This window comes from Nelumbo nucifera, chromosome 7, assembly GCF_055504915.1.
Source record: "Nelumbo nucifera cultivar China Antique chromosome 7, China Antique-T2T, whole genome shotgun sequence".
Taxonomy (NCBI): Eukaryota; Viridiplantae; Streptophyta; class Magnoliopsida; order Proteales; family Nelumbonaceae; genus Nelumbo; species Nelumbo nucifera.
The window spans coordinates 11,089,729-11,112,197 of NC_142655.1; the positions used below are offsets into that span (position 1 = coordinate 11,089,729).

The following is a 22,469-nucleotide window of genomic DNA, read 5'->3' on the forward strand; positions in this document are numbered from 1 at the left end:
TAAAAAAGAAAGACTACCGTTTCGAATCATCCATCCTATACCATCATAATTAACCATAAACTTTTTTGATGAATCATAATTAACCATAAACTTACAGTGGTTTTAAATCTAACTCCTATGCCTTATAGGGGGTAAATCAAACAGTAACACAAGCCAAATACAAGAACCAATGCTAGAGAAAGTAGATAACTGCTGAAGGACCAAAAAATACATGGGATTAAGGCCCATCCCCAAGCATAATTTAACTCAACTTCTAATATCCCTGTTCAACTTGGGAAATATGAGCTAAAGCCATTTTAGTGTCATGTAAGCTCGATGAATCCATTGCCAAATTGTTTAGCCAATGTGCTCAGTTGTGGCTTTCCCTCAGTTCAAACTGAACAAATGATATGTATGACAACTCAAATGCTGTGAGGAATTGACTGCTGCGCTGGACAAGTTTTCATCTGCCAAAGAAAATTCTATTTACAACATGAACGGGCAAAGCATAGGCTGGATCTATGGCTTTTAATCCCGGATATTCAAGAAGTGAAAGTCCTGCATTAACAGAAAAAAAGGGATACAAAGATATTAGGAATCTGGAAGAGTGAAGCCTGGCCCTGCATTCTTGGAATTGCTAACATTTTAACGGGGTCAACCTACCAATTCCATCACTATATAAAACAGAACTGGAGGTTTGGGATCCACCATGGCCATGCAATGGATCCCTTCAAGAGGAGTACACGAGTCACTGAAGTCATTATCAGATACTAGCAAAATTTTGATCAGTAAGACCTTCATGGCAATTCAATGTTTTAAATCTTGAAATCTTAATAGTTGGAGTCCTTAGACCCATTAAATAGTGTCTCCAATAACAATGGACGCATGATAGGGGAGCATTAGGAAAAACTTTTTTGCACTTTATCATGTGACATCAGCACTACCAAATTGACAATAAGAAACAAAATAATAACCAAAACCAATAGTTGGGGCTGTAAACACCAAGGCTAATGGGCCCATATTCCGAGCCTCATAGTCATAAATAATATATATTAAAAGAAAACAAAACAAAAAATACATATAATATTTGTATTTATCTCATTCAACACACTAGTTATACATCATATATCTTACAGCATCCAAGAGAATTGAGCTTAGCTAAGCCCATCCAAACTCTGTTTAATTAAACACAGTCCCATGTAAGCTGAGCTCATGAGCTTGGTTGCTTACAACCCTAACATAATTAGGAGAGAAAAACAGCAGAAATTCAACTTTTCATACCAGCAACTCCAAAATATGTATGGAAAACATCAACAGCATCATCTGGCCGATCTGAAATTCCCCCATTTTCCTTGTCCTGGATTTTTAATGATAGAAAGTCAATGCCAAGGTGCATGTCAAGATCAGATTTTTAAAGATAGAAAGTTCCAAGAAGATAACAAGTTCAACATTTAAGACTTCCCACTGAATAACTTGAAAAGAAAATAGGTCACTGAGTTCATCAACAACCTGACAGTCCAGTATAAATCTTGCAACCTTTTCCTTGTTAATCCAATGTACTCTGTCAATCATGATCAAGCTAGAAAGAACCCACCAGGAGTAGCAAACCTGAAGAAATGAAGATGGATAAATCTACTGTAGGCATTGGCGTTTATTAAGATACTCAGTTAAAGTGCACCCACATCAGGAAGCTTCTCAGGACGCCCGTTTAGCCCTCCAGATTTAACTTGCCGTTCACATAACCACCACCCAAGAAGGTCCTTGTCAACATGGTGTAGAGACCCTGTTATAGCAAGGGCACCCACACAGCAGAATACTGCAATGACATTGCAAGACACAGAAGTTAGTTTTAACTTTTAAGCCTAATTTGAACTTGATGCAAAAAAGAAAATGGGCATATAGTAACAGATGCCAAGTGGCCCAAGCCAATTATGTAGCAAGAATGGGAACCCATGCACATATAAATGTACTGAAACCGGTAGTCATGCCAATGCTCTAGAGCAAATTGTGGGTATGTGTTAAAGCCTCAAATTTTTCTGGACTGGGAGCAGACTATTAGGCTACTCCCAGAGCTGTAAAACCTTTCTTTCCAGACCAGTCTTCTAGGCCCAATTCTATAGGTCGGTTGGAATATTTTATTTAAAAAAAAGGGAGGGGCCTGCAGTAAAGCCTTTTCAAGTAGGCAGGAGGCCTTAAATTGATTTAAAAGGGATTCGGTCCCTAATAGCATGTCATTAACACTTAATGGGCCTGTAGTAGAGTCCATTTAAATGGGCAACAGGCTCTAAAAGAGTTAAGTTTGTCTTAATTAATAAAGGCCCACTTACAGTCAGCTCCATGATCCAAAACTTGATGTGGGTGAATGCAGAATCCCCCCTTGGGTGTGTATTTGGAAGCAGAAAATTCCTTCAACCCCTTGTCTAGCTAGAGAATCTGCTAGCCCATTTTCCTCCCTCGGGACCCATTGATACACTACTGTTATTCCCCTCAGAAACCATAAGATTTTCTTAATCCCTTCCCTACATCTCATTAATTAACTTCTATAAAATCTTAATTCTACACAGGGAATGAAACCAAAAACAGCTTTGTTCATGAAATTTGGCTAGTTATGGTTCCCTATGCCTCATTAGTTCATAAAGTTCTACAGAAGCTAGACCTTGTACAGGGAAACAAACCATCTACAGCCCTGTTCATGAAACTTAGTGGTTTATGGTTCTCTATTTCATAAAATTTTGATTCTAAGTAGAAAGAAAAACCACCTTCAGCCTTGTTTATGAAATTTGGCTGATTATGGTCCTAGGTCCCTACTTAAATATTTTTTAAAGAAAAAAGGTTATCCATTTGTTTCTTTCTCCTAGTTTATCTTAAACCATGGAAGAAATGCACCAGAATTTTACCAATACTCTGTTCATTTACCTTTAAATCAGAATCAAAAGGTTTTCTTTGCCCCTAGCAAAGATGCAATTAAGGGAATATCTACGTGATATCCTGAATAGGGCTTACCAAAAGACTAAAAAACCCAGCTCCAGTCTAATTGGGTAAATTATGTTATACAAGAAATTCTACCAAAAGTTTTTCCACTAACAACATGCCTTCAGCCTTCATCATACTACATAATCAAGACAACTATTTAGAAAACTGTGGTTTTTTATTCTTTATTATTTTTTTTCATCTCAAAGAAACATGCATGATAATGTTATTATTATTGCAACACAGCATCTAATCATCTCCATTAATGAGTACCAACAAAGCCTAATCAAAGATAAAAATCAAGTCTCTAGGAAGCAATTTTCTGAACATCGTAATCATATCATGAATCATACAGAAAGTGAATCAAATCATATCGTAAATAGTAAGATTATTTATATTTTTTACAAATTTGTCAAAAAATTATATATATATATATATATATATATATATATATATATATATATATATATAAAGAGAGAGAGAGAGAGAGAGAGATAGATAGATAGATATAAAGTGTTCCACCCTATTTTTAAGTTGTATCTACCATATATGTACCTAAAACAGTAGAATTTACCACTTATGCAACAGAAGTCTAAGATAATATAATCAAGTTTAACTTTAAAGTCAAATAACCCACATACAATTGCTCTTTATTCAACATATGATAGAAAATAAACTCAATATATGGATTTAAATAACGTAAATAAATCAATTTCTAGTAAAGTCTTTAAAACAAGTCACCCTTGACAAAACTAATATAACCAAAACAAAACGACAAAGTAAAGAACTAATTCTTAATTGAATTGATTTGAATCACAATGAATCATATAAATCGTAAGATATATGAATCAAATCTTAAGGTTCAAGCAAAAACTGTAAGATTTTTGCAGAAGAGGATTCAAACATAAGATTTGAATCAAAACCCTCGGGATTCAATATTCAAATCGTAAATCATATAGTAAATTGTAAGATTTTAACAACATTGCTGGGAAGAAGTGGTAACATGAAAAAGTAACAAATAAGTCATGAGAAAGAAATTTGGTGTAAGCCAATCCCTCCCAAAGTGCAGGCTCTTTATGGAAAGTGTTCCTTGGAAAGATTAACACTTGTGATTTACTATAGAAAAGAAGGTCAGCCAAGTGCTTCTCTCCTCATGTTTGCATCCTCTGTTTGACTAATGGTGAGACCCACCCTCATTTACTAATTTCTTGCTTTATTGTGCCTTGCGTTTGGGAATACTTTTCCTCGCTCTTTGGATGCAAATGGGATTCCCCACAAAATGTGGTCAGCCTATTTAGTTCCAATTTTCTGTGGCAATAGAAAAAAAAAAGGAAAAATGTTTATGAAGGGTAACAAGAGCAGCTGTAGTTTGGACCATTTGGGAAGAAAGAAATCAAAGGATTTTCACTGAAAAATGCAGATCTAAAGAGGAAGTAATTGAAACAATAAAAATCAGATCTGCTCACTAGGTAAAAACAGTAGATTTCTTCAAAGATGTTTCAACAAATGATATAATAAGGAAATGGAAGGAAGTGGCACAAATGGATTTGCACAAACAAATTATCAAAATAGATAGGAAACCACCAGAGCCAAACAAATTGAAGCTGAACTTTGATGGTAGCGCCTTTGGGAACCCAGGGAGGGCTGGAATAGGGGGAGTATTCAGAAACCATCACGGAGAAATCATGGCACTGTTCTCAGGACCAATTGGGTATGCAGACTCGGTTCAGGCAGAGATATTGGCACTCCTGCAAGGATTGAGATTAGCAGTGAAGTTAGAAGCTAGAGAACTGGAAGTGGAAGGGGACTCACTTTTGGTCATCTCTTGGGCAAAGAAAGTAAACTCAGCACCATGGAAGTATAGATTTGCTTTCAGGGAGATTGACTCACTAGCTAAGAGTTTCAACTCTACTTTTGGGTGGACTAAAAGGACAGCAAATGGATTGGCATATATCCTAGAAAAATAGGGAGTTGATAGGCATTCTCTCTTTTGGGCAAAACTGTAGCTGGCTGTACTAAAAAGGAGGGTTAAAGATCCTTGTTTTATGGAACTTTCAATTTTTGTTATACTCAGGAAAGTACTGTAATCTGTTATTAAATTAATAAAAATCCTTCTTTCTGATAAAAAAGGCAAATCATTGTGGTATCATCAAAATGCATGGGATTCTTAATGCTTAAATTATCAAATAATCACTACCCCAGAACGTTATGAAAATTAAGGACAGACTAAATAACCCAATATATTAAAACCCGGCAAAGAGGCTGAACCATTTTTCCCTCCAGGTGGACAGTTCACTGGTTCCTCCGTCCATGTCAACAGGTCAACTCATAATGTCATAACAATTTAAAATTTTCAAAAAAAAGACAAACCTAGTAACCCTGTGAACAGGCTAAACAGGTCAGCGGTCCAATGACCAAGGTTGAAAGTTTGTTAATTGAATCAACAGTTTTCTGTAATATGGCAGGTTAAAGGTAAATTGGAACTGGAATTTTGAATGGGTAATCAGTTTGACTGGCTGGGGCAATAATGGGTTGAAAACACTGAAACAACCATATGAGTGCAATGAAGAAAGTTCCAATGTTCCCACACTAAGATAAGTTAAAGAAGCATAATTCTCTATTGCAATATAAAGAATTACCACAATATTAAGAGGAACAACAAATTCCCTACTGTCAAGATGCACATGAGTTATACAATGATAAGATATCAACTCCTGGGTAAAGAAAGAGTATACTTGTTTTAAATTGGTAATTTTCTACATGGTTACTAGGAACAGGATGATTAAATTACTACAAGTAAAGCATATACTTGGATAATAATATACTAATAAGAAATCCAAACTGCAATACAAAGTGCAGACTACATTTCTCATACATACTTTGCCCTGCATGAGACTCCCCACCGGGTATGCTTCCAAATCCACCATCCAAATTTTTGCAGCTCACAACATAATTCACAGCTTTTTCCACATTGATTTTATCTATACGATGTAATAATGAGAGACAACATATTGCAATATAAGAGAATCTACAAACATAGACAAAGTTGGTTAGAGAACTCATTGATAGAAAAGTACTTCAATAAATGAAGTCAAACCAACTACCAGGTGACCACTTTGCCTGGCCACCCCTCAGACACTTAGGACACAATATCACCAGTTAAAAAGTAATATTCTGTAATACAGATCTTTCCAACTAGTCAAGGGTTGGCATAACATCTGCAGGGTCCCATTTACATTAAAAGGCTTTTCTTTTAAGTGGGAAGAGGAATTGCCCTTCAATATGGAATGGATTTGCCAGTTGACTCGCCTTTTTTCCGGGTGCCAGTTGACTCACTTAGAGGAGTCCAAACAACCCAGGTATTTTCTTAATGGCAACATGGTGTGGAGATGAAAATAGCCCCATGGATTCCTCTTTTCATCCTCTAGTCATTAGGCTTTGGCAAGTTTCAGCCCAAGTATCCTTGCCACACATTCAAAGCAAGACTTTTTTTATAGAAATCTTCTAAATTAAAAAGAAATAAAACAGAAATCTTGGATGCCTAATATGACTGGGAAAAAATTCATTACCATGTAAAATATAGAGTTCACATGAACTCAGGATGAAGTTTAATGCTATGTTGACATTTCCAAGGCCATGCTTCACCTAGAAAGACCCTAAGCTTCTATGTCTTGACTACAATAAAAAGAGGGTAAATCTTGCCTTGACCTATAAGGTTTCTTATGATTCATTCCCCACTGACAGTGACAAACATAAAACAGTTACACCATTAAAGAAGGCTGCAACCCCTTGCAGACACAATCTATCCCCAAGTGGTGAGGAGAGTGATTAATGAATTCTCAGGATAATTGCTAGAATCCTTAGGGGGTAATAGTTTACCCAATAAAAATGCAAAGAAATGACATAATGTTAAATAAACTGAGGAAGATAAAGGGCACAAAAGCAAAAACAAAGAACCTTGTATCAACTTCACCCCACATGTCCCCTGAAAATGATCCATCTTCATTCTGCAGACTAGCAATATCTGAAAGTAAAATCAAGTGAAACAAGAAAAGAATGAAGGTGCAACCTATCACTTGAGGATTGGCATTATACAAAATGAAATCATTTAACAATTCAGGGTTAGTGGCTCTCCAAAGTCTGACTGTTTCCATTCCCAATTTCCCAACAGGATAATCATCTATTAAGAAAGAGAAGATATCTTGAGAGGAAATCTCAAACCACACAAAATTGGAGGTAAAAGGATACAATTTGCCAACTTATCAATATCAAGAACATCTAATTTGTCAAGAAGAGCCAAAACTTGCACAGCACTAAGGGTATACAGTATGTGTGGATCATGCCCAACATTACCACCAAAGCCTCCTGCATATACAAAATATACAACCATTGTCATTATGTTTTTTTTTCACATTTAATAAAATTTTCCCTTTACTATCACATACGAAAAAAGTCACTCCACCCCAAGCAAAGGAATATGAGAATAATAGTGTCATTGCATATAATATAATATACTTAATGGTTATATCAAAACAAGGCCTTAAGATTATTGTGGATAACTGCTTAATAGCCACAAATGGCCTATAACATGATGACTTTGGTGAAGGACTTGGCTGGGCAACATTATTACTTAGCCATTACTTTACTGGCAGTCTGTCAACAACATTTAGATTAATTACAGAAACTACTGGAAAAAGTTATTATCATTCACATGTTCTGGATCTTAATGCACATGGAATCCAAGGTGGACCCATCAAATAACAAGGCATCGCATTTATGACTAAAGCATACAAGGTAGACAAAAAGGCAAGTATGATAATATCTGATTAGACATTAATCTGACTGATGAAGTGAGCAGAATTAGTAACAGACCAGATTCATGTTGGCAGCTCATGACCCAAGAAACAATTTCATCTTTATCCACAGTTTCAAGCTTTCCCAGGAGATCCAGAGTGGTCAATCCCCAATATGCACCATTCATCCTTAGATGTTCCATCACCACAGATTCAAAATCATCCTTTCTCTAAGAACAAGATTGCCAAAGGTTAAAAAGGGTGTATAAAAGTTATGATCATACCAAAACTTTTCAAGGTAAGAATCATGGAAACATTAAGAAAACCAACCTTCTCAACTGATAAAATGTATTGAGCATGTTTCTCCACTTCAAGCTCCCCCATTGTAAAACCTTTCTGCAAGAATAAATAAATAAAGTAGAATAAAAATTCACACCTATTTTCAAAGCCTCAAATAGATAAATAAAATACTATTTGGGAAGATAAAATAACGTCCAGCTAGGGGTGTTGATTGGACAGGATTTGACCAATCCAATCCGACCGAACAAAGGTCCATTTACAAATGGACCAGACCCAATCTGATCTGAACCCATACAAATCGAGTCCAAACCGGTCCAATTAAAATGCAATTGGGCCGGATTGGGTCCAACCCAATCCACACAGAATGAAACATAAAAACTTACATGAATAAACCCAAAAATACAAAAAAAAAACAAAATTACATTAGAAATTTCACAAAAATAAAAAAATGCATCAAGATAGAAAATAAATTAAGATAAAAATAAATCAATTTCCACACTAAACCATAGTTTTCAATGAAATCTAGAGCTACTGCAACAAGTTCCTCATCACAAGATACTGAATTAGTATGGACACTACTGTCATTTCTAACCCAGCAAAGAAAATTTTCAGCCCCACTCAAATCACATTCCCTTGCTTTTCTTTTTCTTCTTTTTATTTTTTTCTCTTTCCTAGTCAAATGTTTGTCATACATGATGCAGGAACCTCTCCTGCTTTCTTAGTAACACCAAAAGTAAAAAAAAAAAAAAAAGAAAAGAAAAGGTTCTGAAAATTAACCTTGCATACTCAATATCAGCCTTTGCCCTTCAGTTAAAATCATATAGGAAACTAACACTTACAAGGAGAAAGAAGCAAATTCTAGACAAAAATAACCTAACTATGAGTCTATGACCATCTCTAGTACTCATCCCCCAATACAACAATCGTCTCACTACTCCATCACTATGATGCTTGGATACCTGTATAATATGCCTAGTGTACGGGTATCGTATTTGATACTTGTCAAATTGTGCCAAAAAATCCCTCTTGTAAAAGAGCCCTCCTGAATGAGATAGCAGGGAGCAACATTGGGTAATAGTCTTTCGACTGAGGAAGCGTTTGGCAAGTCTTTTTAGGATGATCTTCCAAAAGCTCAAGACCTCAAAAGACTGGTGAGCTTTCACAGGTAGATCTTTAAAGACCAAAGACTGTTTGGTTGCAATTTTTTTCAAAGATCTTCTCAAAAGAAAGAAAGACCAAAAGATTGTTTGCCAAGCATACTTGTGGGTTGCACTTACACACGTGTGAAATGTTATGTGTGGGACCTGGTAACACAATCAAACATGCAAATGGTACTTGTGAGTCCCACTTATACATTTACCTACACAAAATATTAAAGTGGACCCCACTCATGTATTTCCCTATACAAGATATCAATGTAGCCCCCATATACACATTGACATATGTGGTTATCACCTATGGTCACACTTATGCATTCGCCTATACAAAAAATCAATGTGGACTTCACATAGTTCCATACATTAGGGGACAAGAGCCGACATTTCAAGTCCACTAACACTGAAACCAAGTCCATTAAAACACATCTCAAAACACTGAAATCCATATATTATGTTCATAGACTTCATAGTTATTGGACCAACCAACTAATATAATCCATGAAAAACAAACAACTGAAGATAGGGATGATGATTATGATGGTTTGGGAATTCAAGGGGTTGATTGTAATTCAGAGGATCATGTATCATTTTCCATGCAAGTTGACACCTACAATAATAGTTTGGACATTGAACCTTGTAATATGGAGAATGCAAGTGTATGTACTGTTTCAAAATAAATCTGATAGATATTGCCCTCAGAGTTTAAAAGCTTGATTGCATGGTGACACTACCCTCACTCAAGTATTAGAGTTGATCAAGCCTGGTAAACAGAACTCTTTAGTATATAAACCCTTTCTAGGATATTACTTGCTTCCCTTTTAGTCTGTGTTGGAGGGTTATGACAAGAATACAAATCCTGTTGCATATAGTTGAGAAGATTATTTTAGCATATGTGAAAGCGAAATGGCATCAATTAAGTTCAAATTAGTGGCCCATGAAGTTAACTAAACTTTTTAGTCTTCCAATCTTGTTTCACATTAAACTGATATAATTTTCTCTGGATCATATTATTTCACAGGTCCGTACAATGTATTCTTTTGTGGGGGAGGACAAAGCAATTGAAGAATATTCCAGGTCACTCACAAAAGCTGTCAATTTGGGGAAAAAAGTGGAATTGTAAAGGGAGTAGGTATTGGATCCATATATGGCCTGATGTTTTGTTGTTGGGTATTAGTTCTCTGGTATGCCGGCATCCTTGTCAGGCATAGGGACACTGATGGTGGCAAAGCATTTTCAACAATTCTCGATGTCATATTTAGTGGATAGTAAGCAAACTCCAGATCTAGGCCAAGTTATTCCCACAACCCAAAGGTAAAACATGACAGGTAGTAAATTGGCCAACATCAGCCAAACATATAATATTCTTGCACTCTTTTGGAAAAAGTAAGGCAAGATTTTATTTCAAAGAAACAACTAAGTACAACAGTTCCCTGGACAAAAGAATCATTCTCGCAAGATACCTAAGGAGGAACTTCACACTTTACCAAATTAGAGAACCACAACCATAAATTCAGTCAAAATATTCTTGCATTGATACCTAAGACATTGAAACTTCTAGGTTTTTCGGTTTAGCAAACCTTCTATTTCTCTGAGAATCATTTTCGCATGATACCTAAGGAGGAACTTCACACTTTACCAAATTAGAAAACCACAGCTAATTAGTTGATATCCCACCATTCACCTAAACTGGACTTACCAAGCTACAAACCAGGAAGCAAATTATGCTCTGCCTCTGTTGTTCTCCATTGAAGTGCATAAATCAGAGTTCAAGCTTATAATTTATGACTGACCAACCTGTAGACAATGGGGAAATGTGCATTCCATTTTAGTGAAAAATAAATAATTAGGAGTCTATGCTTAGAATAATTGATTAGGATCTAGAAAATCATGATGGCAATGCTTACTTGATGAAAACTACACAAGTAGATAATGTTCTCATATTTCAGCATGGTTGAGCATTTCCAAACACTCAAACACTAGATTTAACCATTGCTGTAACAGAACTACCTTTCATTATTGGTTTCACCCGTATCACTTGCTTATATCTATTCTTGATCCCATTATCAATCCATCTCCAAATTTCATCAGAAAATCCATCATCACCTGCTGAACTCAGTGCATCACAGACCAATCTATATGTATATTCTCTAGGAATTGACCCGCCTAACTATCTCAACAAGAAAATCCCGTGCTTCCAGAACTCTTCCTGCTTCACATAATGCATGTATGATAGGGGCATATGAGCTTGTAGTGGGTATCCCATGGTTCATCAATTTCATCCTGTTTAAAATTTCAATGGCTTTGTCAATCTCATTAGTTTTTCCATAGTACCTAATAAATGAATTGTAGGTAACCCGGTTAGGGCTACATCCTCTCTGAATCATATCATCAAAAAGCTCTAATGCCCTGCCAATCCTATAGGTCTTGCAACAGCAATCAATTAAACAATTATAAGTAACAACATCAGGAGCGAAACCTTTAGGCAACATAGTCCGAAACAAGTGGTTTGCCTCCGACAACCTCTTCCTGGTGGCCTTGCGGCACCCAGTCTGCATGCTATGCTTAACAATAAGAGCTAATCAAAGTTGTGTATGTAAATATATTAGGAGGGCATCTAAAACCTGGCATTTCCATTTGTTCCAATAAAAATTTTGCCTGCTTACAAAGAGCACATATGACTGTATTATAGGCATAAACATCAGGTTTACAATGCAGCTGCTTCATCCGATAAAATGCTATCAATGCTTCATTAGCTAAGCCCTCCTCTCCAAGAACTTTTATCAAACAAGTGATAGTAGCCGTTGTCACAAGTTGCCTGTTCCCTTTTCCAGCCATTTCTTTAAGAAAATTCCACAGCATTTTCAGCCTATTCCCTTTGGACAATACACAGGCCATCTCCCTACAAGTACTCTCATTATGAGAAAATCCAAATTGGCATTCAACCCAATAATTAAAATGTAACGCCTTTTCTAATCCTAAGTTGACCTTCTCAGGATCTCTGTATGCAGCAGGGCCAAAAAACGCAAACCATCACGAAGATTATCAGATTCTAGTCGTAGATTTCTCTGTCTAAGAGGTGTCCAGTGTCTAAAACCTTTTTGGCGTCCAATTGATCTAGCAGATTGGAAAAAGAATCTGGGAATGGATCTCAAAAGCTCACAGACAGTCTCAACAGTCCATGGATTGAAATTGAGCGTAGTAATTGAGGCGGCGGTTTGAGCATCAAAAGGTCTGTCTTGGAGCATAACAACCATCACTTGGCTCACACAGGAAGTACGAGAAAGGGGAGATTTTGACCAGGGAATTGAAGGGGAAGAAGCGTATCGACGTCTTTGAGCAGGGAATGTAAGAGGTTGTCGCTTTGGGAGGAGTAACAGCAGTAGAAAATCAACAGCTCTTGATATTCTCAGAAATGAGGATGACACCAGCATTTCACTGTCACAGAGATTGGTCAGTCCTCACTGTGAAAACGAAAGAAAAGAGAGTTTTTGGAAGGGAAAGCAAATACAGTTGAGATCTAGTTACAGCAAACTAGTTGGGCGGACTCCGAAATCGATGCATTGGACGTGGAGAAATATGTGGAACATTAACAAATGTTAAACCCTGACCCTACGGAACTATTGAGTATCGATGAAAAAGTAGAAGACGATGAACGGCAAGTCTCGATTATTACTTGTGAAGAAAAAGAAGAAGAAAAATGCGTATAACTATGAAAATAATGGAAGATTGAAGGATGGAGAAAGAACATACCTGTATCGATGCTTCTCTCAGTCGACAGTGGAAATGAAGTGGGTTTCGATCTAATTTTTGCCAGACGTATCGGAAAGACCGAATAGAACGTAAGTTTCAGTTGTGGCTTTCACGACTCACGAGCCGAACAGGAAACGGGAAAAACCATTTTTTCTCTATATCATAATTGTGGATCCTAAAAAAATAATTTGACAAAAATACCCTTCTCAACATATTGATAAGATACCCCCTATATGACAATTGACAAATTGAACAAGGTGGAAATTGGAATGATCCATGAGAGTGTCCAAACTCCAGTTTTGTGAATTTTGATCTTTTCTCCTTGAGATATCAGAGGTGTTAAAAGAGTTGTCCATGGAACAATCCATGCTTCTATTGATCGTTTCCCTACTTCTTGTAAGCTAAATCCTCTAGCTTCTATTAGTCCTAAGAATGAAGAGCTCAAGCATCTACTGTCCACCATGGAGACCAATTCAGAGGCTTCAGCTTTTGCAGCTTCAAGATCCAAGGAAGAAGAATTATATCTGGCAAGAGTTTCTTGTGTTTTCCTTAAAACCTACTATAATCCACATGTTTCTGCCCTTTTAATATGATTAAGAGAAAGTTGCCAATTAAATAGATCAACAATATACTAACAGGAGGATGTAAAAAATATATGAAAACACAATTTTGATGATTCTGCTCACATCTTTCAATTGAACAAGAATATCAAACTGGGACCAGATGTCAATGGTGACCATGATGTTTTAGAACAATAGGCGGTGATATGTGATTTTCTAGTGAATGCAAAATACTTTAGCATGTTTTTTTAAGCTTCACATTTCCGTCATTCTAAAAAAGTTCTTGGTAATTGGTATAGCTATGTTCTGATTCCAATGACTGCATCAATTGCCATATTCTGTTTTTTTTTTTTTATAATAAATAAAGAAAATTCTGTTAAGATAAAAGGATTAAAAACTCCAGTGAAAAGTTCATTGCATTCATTGAAAATCTCTATGATCATACAATGTCTATCTGATTTATGGTTAAAATGTCACAGCTAGGAAAACAAATTGAGAGGAGCTTGGTATCTGTAATGATAATGATGATGATGATAAGTTTGTTTTTGCATATATTTCAGCTCCTGTTCTAGCTCTACAACTGTTAGGGGGGTCTAATTTCATGAACGATTACTTTGTTGGGATAAACAAAAGGAAGGAACATGCCAATATATTTGGACAAGGGTTGTCTTCAGATGATGACTTTGGTATCCTAAAATTCGGCCTTCCTCTGGGGAGTGGAGACACCTTGGGTGTATGTCAAAATCCATTTGCAGTGCAGAGTGATCTGAGTACATCCCATCACCTAAACCAAATGCCCACAGAAGAGAACAGGTTGTTCATTCCTATTGTTGATGAGGGTTCAGTTTCAATCAAGAAATCTGGTGGATATGTGCCATCCCTTCTCCTGGCTCGAAGGGCACCAGTTATGGAAAAGGTTCTGAAGGAGATCTAGTCACAAGATAACCACTAGGACTGAAAAAATTAAAAATAAAAAAGAAATAGGCTGCATAATGCAAATTGATGCGTCTTCATGCAGAGATTAAGAATCACTTGCAAGGAATAAATAGAATACTTGTATGCTGAAATGTTAAATGGCCTTAACACTGGTTGACAGGATCAAATTAATCCTTTGGAGATGCAATGGATGAAAAAGCTGTGAACCATGCTCTGGGGTGGGGCATCTCATTAGTGAAAATCCAAAGTATATTGTTGTAGAAGCAATTGAATATAGGGCAGCCCAGTTCAGGAGGCTCCCAATGCGGAGTCTGGAGAGCGACAGATTTACGCAACCTTACCTCTGTACATACAGAAATGCTGTTTTCAAGTTGTAGAAACAATTGAATATATGCTCTTAAAGCCTTGTTAAAACATTCTGGATGTATCAAGGTTATAAAACCATTATAGCTTTATCAGTGCATGGCTTACAGGGCATTAAAGCCTGCTAGCTCTACATGTGTTCATTGACAAAGCCAAGAGAGATAAGAAGCACCACTGACTATAAAACAGAGGAGTGTCCCTAGTAACATGTGGAAGCACTTTGATGACAGCTTATCCTACACCAAAGTAATTGAGATGGCTTACTCAACCAAAGGAATTTGAGTAACCAAGGCAAACAAATCTGTTCTATTCTATTCTATTTAATCTTGGGTGCAGGAACTGTTCTATTCTATTCAATAATATCTCATAGGCAGAAAATTTGAGGTTGGTTGGACTATCATAAAAGACACTTGTTCTATTGCAGTAAGCTGTTCCTATAGCTTGACAAGTGATTCTCCAAATCTTTTTTTTTTTTTTTTGTCCTTTCACTCCTTTTTTGGTTTGTTTCTGCAGGCAGTGGAAGAATCTCTCAAAAGCATGAACCGATTCCAGTTGAAATTTAAAAATATTTTGATCAGGCAACCTAATTCTAGATCAAGACGTCTGTGATTTTTTTTTATTTGTCAAAGTTTAAAATCATGGAGTGGACCATGGAGGACTATCAAGCATCAATAGAAGGGATGAGTGCCAAGTGCAGTAGTCATTGAATTTAAGGCTGCGTTTGGTTGCAATGCAAACGTAAATATGTACATTATATATTTACCCATTTTTCGGTTCATGAATGTAAATACGGTTCACGTTTTAAATCATTTTTGCATTTGTCTTGTTTGTTTGAAATTGGTGCAAAGTGTGAGTCCATCATTAAATGCTCCAACTATCTTATGCTCCAATGCCTTAACTTTAGTCTAAAAGTTAAACACAAAATTGTATCCAAAAACTAGGTACAGTAATGCTCTCTTCTCAGAATACAAAAGTGTCAGAAAATATATTTTTGCTCAGATAAATCATTACGTTTTTACGTATTAAACAAATACTCACAAAAACGAACCGGGATACATAAATACCCCGGTTCGGCGTTTGTATCGAAAACAAATGGAGCCTAAGAGTTTTCTTATTATTTATATTATATCATCAAGTTTTTTTTACTACAATCCAAATCAAATTGGATATCCAATAAGATATTCGAATTTGAATGCAAATCATAATTTTAGAAATGTGATTTTTATCGATTTCAGATCAGTTGGATTTCTTTCTTATCGAATTGGATGAAATATACCCCTTATTAAATTCAATTCAATCCATTTCCAGCCCTATATGGCCTCACCTTGAATTAGATAAATTGATATCTTGGTGGGGCCACAACAATAAATCAAAGGCTTAGATTTTCGGTTTTAGCCATGCGCTATGACAAATGTCGTAGCAGAAGTGAACTCTTGTGTAAATACAAATCCAAGGAGAGGCTCAGATCTGCTATCCACAAGCTGTTCCCACATCCCTACCCACCTGACATTACAAATGTGCACTGGGAATATCCCCTTTGTCATTCATGAGAAGAGATGCTCCTAATACACGGTGGTGGTTTCTGTGGGTAGCGAATAGGGATGTGAAAACAACTTGTGGGTAGCAGATCCGAGCCTCCCAGACCCAAGATTTGCTAATGATTCTCAACATCTGATGACAATAATCTTGATCAACGGGACTCATTTGAGACCCACATTGTGGATAATTTTTAAGCTCCAAGTAAGGGAATGCTTTTCATGGTTCAGTGGGGTTTGGTTTTGAAATTCAAAGTCTACAGTTATGACCATCTGATCAGGCTAATTTTTGGTGTAGACAATCTTAAAGTGGGACCTGTTCAATGGTTGGTTCTGATGATGCCTTGTACATGGTAGCTCAGAAGGCTATCCTCTTTGTTATGAGGAGTTGATGCCTTTTTACCCTTAAAATAAGATTTGATTTAATGATCTCTTTCTTTGAGAAACCCAAGCTTCAGACAAAACGTTGATTGGGAAAAGAAAAAGAGTAACAATATATCTTGGCCCATACAAAAACAAGAGATCTGATTGTGATCTGCATTCAGATGGGCCCCCACAAGCCTGTCTGCCCATCCCAGGCATGGGCCCTTGCATATCAAGATTGTACATGATGGTGTAGATTATCATTTCTCAATCTTAACTAACAAAACTGTCAATAAGTTTAAGGTCGTCCCACATTTTCCTCGTGCAGGAAACTCCACCTCATAAATTTAAGAAAAATCTTGTAACGGTTGACTCACGTTTGTATGGCGTTGTTGGGAGAGAGAGAGAGAGATCCTGCTTCTCCCTATAAATTATAAAACCCTCTGCCCTTCAATCTTCACATTTGTCGGAGTCCATCCAGATGTTTCCTCTTGTCGATCACTGAGCAGTGAAGGCTTTGTGGTCATTCAATTTTTGTTGCAGATGTTGTTATCTACTAGTTTCTCTGCCTTTGCAGCCTATGCCATGGAGGTACTCATTTGCTTTGGCTTTTGTTTTTCTTTTGGTTTCCTCTTTCTTCTCTGCATTTTTTTCTCTTTTCTTTATTTAATTCGGTTTACTGGGTCTGGATCCTGGCAGAGTTGGGAGAAGGCATGGGGCACAGAGGAGAATAATATGACAGAGAGCAAATCAAAGGAAGAGGCATTGTTAAGAATGATAACATTTTTAGTGAAAGAGAAGCAAAAAGAGAGATCATCACCTTCTGCGCCTGTTGGGAATTTGCAGAAAAGTGAAGCTCGTTTTGCACCGGAATTTGATGGACTGCATTTCTTTGAGACACTAGTCCCTCGTTGAAAATTCCTGTTTGTTGGTTTGGAGTTGGACCCATAGCCCGGATTTTTTATCATCAGTGGTGGGAATTTTACAAGGGAAAAGAAAAAGAACCAAGGTAGCCATATAATTGTTGTTCACCAGAACTAGAAGGCTGTGTTTGGTTTGATAGAAAAGGAAGAGAGAAACAGAGGGTTGAGGTAAAATTCCTAAATATTTTCGTGAAATTCCTTAAAACATTCTCTCAACTTTCTGTTTCTCTTTTATTTTGTATCAAATCAAACACAGCCTAATTGAATATAATTACCAGAAAGGCTTTTGTTCAAAGCCCAGTAGGTTCTTGTCTTTAGGCCTGAGGACTGTATCTTTTATTTTTATTTCTTGGCCAGATTTTGGAGAAGGGGTGGCCCTAAATGTTGAAAATTTAAAATAATTTGTGAAAGATGTCATTCATGCTCAACCCAAAACCGGATCTATTCCTCTTATATGTGTAATTGACTTGGGATTAGAATTGCAAGTTGTTTCTGTTAAACCTATCAGACTTCCTCCCAGGACCATGGACTGATAGAGGGTCGTGGACATGACCATTGACATCCATAGCTGAGTAGGACACACTATCGGGTGAACAATATCATAGCCGCATGCACCAAAAAGAATGGGAGAAAAGAAACAAAAAATCTTCATGGTGAAATAAGGAAGCTGTCATGACTAAACAAAATATGATAAGGTTGGAGGGGCTGTCTTTTGTTGCTTTCGCATAAGAGGAAGAGACTTTCTTTCTATAAGAGCAGAACATACAACAGATCCAAATAAATAGAAGAAAGGAAACATTTTAGACTCCAAAGTTTGACAACAGCTCAAGAAGGTAGCTTACATTCTAAAGATAAAGAATGATATGGTATATACAACTTCCATGAAAGGAATCCTCTAAATTGGAATCTTTGGTTTCAGAGTTTAGAATAAACGACAGGAGTAATAGATAATGACGAGCTATTGAATTTCTGAACTTTTGTATTATAATCAATTCCTTTGGAGTATTTCCACTCTGCCCATAGCAGAGCCTTTTCTATCACTCCTTAATACAAAGATTTTATTCCAGTGACTTGAACAAGGCTTGTATATTCTTGATCTACTCCATCATACTGGTAGGCCCTGATCTGTTCCCAACATGAAAACTTTCTTTAAATATCCCAAGGAAATAGGTGCATAGAGGAAGAGTCTCTTTTAGTCCATAAAATACAAGACGGCAATGTTGCAGCCAGGAAATTGATGGAGAAATAGAAGAATCTCAGTACAATTTGGAAGATGAACGTATATGCTTGGGTTTACAGTTATTGAAAGTGTTGGGGTTTCAATTTGAACCCACTGGAAAACTCTTCAAAAGAATTCCATCGTCTCTTACAGTCAAACTATTTAAGAGATGGAAAAGTTAAGATCGTTCCAAGGTCCATTTGGAAGCTTGACAACCTAGAAGATTTGAATCTTAAGCAAACCAACCAACCTGAATTGCCTGCTGAGATCCTCAAGTTAGAAAAATTGTGTCACCTCCCCTTTTCTCAAAATTAAAACTATTATTACCCTTTTAAAGATGTATTTCTTCCCAACATGCGTGGGAATTAGGAGAATAGGGCTCCAAAACTACCTCTTTTATCCCTTTTTTCTTAATTCAGCATGTCCTCAGAATGTGTAGTAATAATCAACTATCCATTCAACATTAGAATTCTTAATCTTTTCCCGTTCACCCGATGATTTCATTTAGGGGTTTTGTACTTTTGATATTTTATTAATTTTAGCATCTTGTTAAAGGTATGAAGTCTTAAAGATAAAAGTCCGAGCAGAGTTGACAAGGGACTAAATTTCAAGATACTGGCATTTAACAGAACCTAAATGTGAGTTATTAATTTGAACTGATTACAAAAACCAACTTCAAACCTTTAGGCCAACTGCATTGGGAAAAAATATACTTCTTTCTAGACATATTTTGCTTTCATCTAGAGCCTTTATTCATTTCTCTAGGGTTTTCATCCAATATTATTGTGTATAGGTGTGAATGAGTTGAATCCATCTGAGATTATTCATGGGTTTAACTTGGCAACATCTTGGATATTGGGTCTCAGGATGTCTAGAACACTCTCAGTCTATAGAGGGCATGGATTAACCATTGAATATAATCTGAAACATATAATTTGGCAACATCTTGGCAACATCTTTCAATTTGGCCAAATATAATCTGAAACATATAATTTGTTGCCTTTTTTTTGGTGGTTTAAGTAATAGTTCAATTGGAGCTAAAACAAGCCCAAGAAATAAGTTTTGTTTTACACAGTTCTTCAGGTGGGTTTCATGATCCCAAAGTTGCAGTTGGATTCATGGGTCATAGCATTATTTAATGGTGGATAGACCAACCACAGCCAGCTCAGTTTACATTCTTAGCCATTCAATCAGTACTGTGGTATATTTTCTGCATCATCACCTTGTTCTTTTTTTATTTGTTTTTTTGAAGGTTGTTGATGAAGTTACCCATCAAAATAACTTGGAATCAAGAATCATGAGTGTTGCACATAACCCAGAGATACAGATTCGATTGACACCCAAAAATAAATGAAAAATAGAAATAAAGAGAAGTAGATGACACAAGATTTATGTGGTTCATTATAGCTTAGGTCCATGGGCGAAGGAGCAGAAATCTACTATAGAATCAACGATGATGAAGGGTTCAAAATTATACACACCCTCTCTCAAAGATAACCATAAACCCCAAATATACCAAGTGACTCAATCTCTCATTCAATCCAAAGACGGTAAACAAGAGAAAACCCCCAAATATATAACTCTTCGTATTCAGATTAGACCCATAAGCTGAATATGAATCAGGTCCGAACTGTCCTGTCCTATGCTTCCACCACAAATCACTATGAAATTTTGCTTTCGGGTTTTTTCTCAACTTAATTCAGAGGGGGTCAAGAAGCTGATGGCAACAATGAATTCAAGGCACAAGCATAGCAATGAGCTATGACCATTTCAACTATTTATACAAAAGATGTGAAGGATCATATATCCACGAACAAATTTACTTGTCTTGCTTGTAGGAGATCAATAACTAAACCATGAGCCCAAAATATATGAGGAAATGATGGGAACAATACGAATTCAGCCCAGGAAATCATGTAGATATGGCTCATCAAATCTCTCTGTAGAGCCTATAGAAGCATCTTTGGCATGGATCCCCTACATAAAGACGTGCAGGTGTCGGTGACTCGGTGCATCATCTAACAGAACTGTCGTTATTTAAGGTCAACCGACCCACATTTTCCTCGTGCAGGACTTCCGACCTCATGAAGATTGAAGATCCTTAGATATGGTTGGATCACGTTGTTCTGTGGGCCAACACAGAGAGAAAGAGAGACAGACGTGGTCCTTTGAGGCTTTGACACGCTTCTCTTCTTCTCTCCCCATAAAAACTGCTAACACCAATCCATCTCAGCATCTGAGCTTTATCTTATCTAGATATTTCTTTCCGTCAACCATTCGGCGCTCAGTTTTGTTAGGGAACGGACTACGGCAGAATCCCAGTTACGTTGCACTCATAAGACAGAGTTCATACCCACAACAAGGAGTTCCGAGTTGAGTCCCACTGTAAATAGAAGTAAATTGCCTATACCTTCGAACCTTTTTTGTATTATTACTCCATGTAATCTCTCAACTATAAATTGAATATTCAGAACCATTCCTCACAGTTATCGAAAGAATTGTTCTTTTTTTCTTGTGAGCTTTTATAGGTTTCAATCGATCTCCACTGCAAATGTCGCTCTCTACCATCGCTGCTTTGGCTCTCTATGTCAGTGAGGTACATTATCCTGCTTCTCTTGGGTTTCTTCTTCTTTTGTTTTCTCCTATCTTTCTTGGTTTCTTCCTTCCTTTCTCTCTTTTCATTTATAAATTTTAGTTTGACTGAATGGATCTGTGATCTTGCAGAGTAGGAGCAAGGGATGGGCGATGGAAGAGATTTCAAAAACAGAGATCACAACAGAGGGAAGGACCTCTTTAAGAATGGCGACATATTCAGAGGAGAAGGAAAAAGAGAAAATCTCGCCGCTTGATGAACCTTCTAAGTTGCAGAGTAACAGAACCCGCTTTGCACTGGAATTTGATGGACTGCATTTTTTGGAGACTCTGGTTTCTCATTGAAGTCCGAAAATGGTCCAAGTTTGTTCTGGGGGAGCTGGAATTCCACATCACCATGGTGAATTGGCATCAATAGGATTTGAGATCCACTGCATGGTGTATGCTGGAGTAGGGGATACAATTGTGAGAGATTAAATGTTGATGTTGTTTGAACAAATTGTAGCAATTCAATTAGGAGTGCAAAACAAAGGTGATCTTGTTCAGAGTCAATCTAAAGTTTGTGCTTCACCTTTGGTAAGAGTCTCCCTTCTTTGGATTTTTGGGTGGAGTTTGAAAATGGAAAACACCTCTGTAATCTATTAAATGTCCATATAGTGGTTTAATTTACATTTTCTGTCTTCACAATACTAAATTCAAGATATCCAGTTTGAAAAATCAGAAAAAAACTACATTTGACTTTTCATGTTTGCAAGAGGCTATTCTAAAGAAAAAAATTGGTGACCAGTCGATCAATAAAAAAGGTTTTTTCTTTTTAAAAAGCCTGATAAAAATGGATTTTTCAAAACACATAGGTCAAATTTCCAAAAAGCCCCCCCAAACGCCAATGACCAAAAATTTTCCATGCAATTACATAGTTTGCATCCTCTTACCGCATGTTCAATGTAATATCTTGCCATGCTTTTTATTTTCACACAATAAAAGGATTTGACTGAACGATAATGAAAGTGTTTGGTTTCCTTGCGTTTT

At 36.7% G+C, this 22,469-nt stretch overlaps 1 protein-coding gene, 1 long non-coding RNA gene and 1 pseudogene across 13 annotated transcripts; 1 reads left to right on the forward strand and 2 right to left on the reverse strand.

Moving 5' to 3' along the window:
* Positions 1-100: 100 nt before the first annotated feature.
* Positions 101-14,870, reverse strand: LOC104608848 (geranylgeranyl transferase type-2 subunit beta 1-like). 10 transcript variants are annotated; one of them, XM_088891870.1, is made up of 12 exons: positions 12,950-12,990; positions 10,896-10,993; positions 8,073-8,138; positions 7,822-7,972; positions 7,198-7,314; positions 6,907-6,973; positions 5,829-5,977; positions 1,662-1,795; positions 1,489-1,587; positions 1,261-1,336; positions 643-749; positions 101-537 (listed from the first exon to the last, which is right to left on the reverse strand). In XM_088891870.1, the coding sequence occupies exons 2-12, from the start codon at positions 10,953-10,955 to the stop codon at positions 508-510; spliced, it is 1,056 nt and encodes a 351-aa protein (XP_088747996.1). In that variant the 5' UTR covers positions 10,956-10,993; positions 12,950-12,990; the 3' UTR covers positions 101-507. The 10 variants fall into 10 exon arrangements, with proteins under 10 accessions (XP_088747996.1, XP_019055246.1, XP_088747999.1 ...); XM_019199701.2 differs by lacking the exon at positions 12,950-12,990 and adding an exon at positions 11,104-11,144; XM_088891873.1 differs by lacking the exons at positions 10,896-10,993; positions 12,950-12,990 and adding an exon at positions 14,787-14,870.
* Positions 11,169-13,089, reverse strand: LOC104608849 (pentatricopeptide repeat-containing protein At1g77405 pseudogene; annotated as a pseudogene). The gene is made up of 2 exons (XR_016078675.1): positions 12,950-13,089; positions 11,169-12,634 (listed from the first exon to the last, which is right to left on the reverse strand). The product of XR_016078675.1 is annotated as a pentatricopeptide repeat-containing protein At1g77405 pseudogene (transcript).
* A 2,236-nt stretch (positions 14,871-17,106) lies between the features above and the next one.
* On the forward strand, positions 17,107-22,134 carry LOC148790162 (uncharacterized). Of its 2 annotated transcripts, XR_016078350.1 has the most exons (4): positions 17,107-17,297; positions 17,406-21,243; positions 21,377-21,444; positions 21,573-22,134. It is a non-coding gene; the product is annotated as an uncharacterized LOC148790162 (long non-coding RNA). The 2 variants fall into 2 exon arrangements; XR_016078349.1 differs by having other exon boundaries at positions 17,406-21,444.
* Positions 22,135-22,469: the final 335 nt, after the last annotated feature.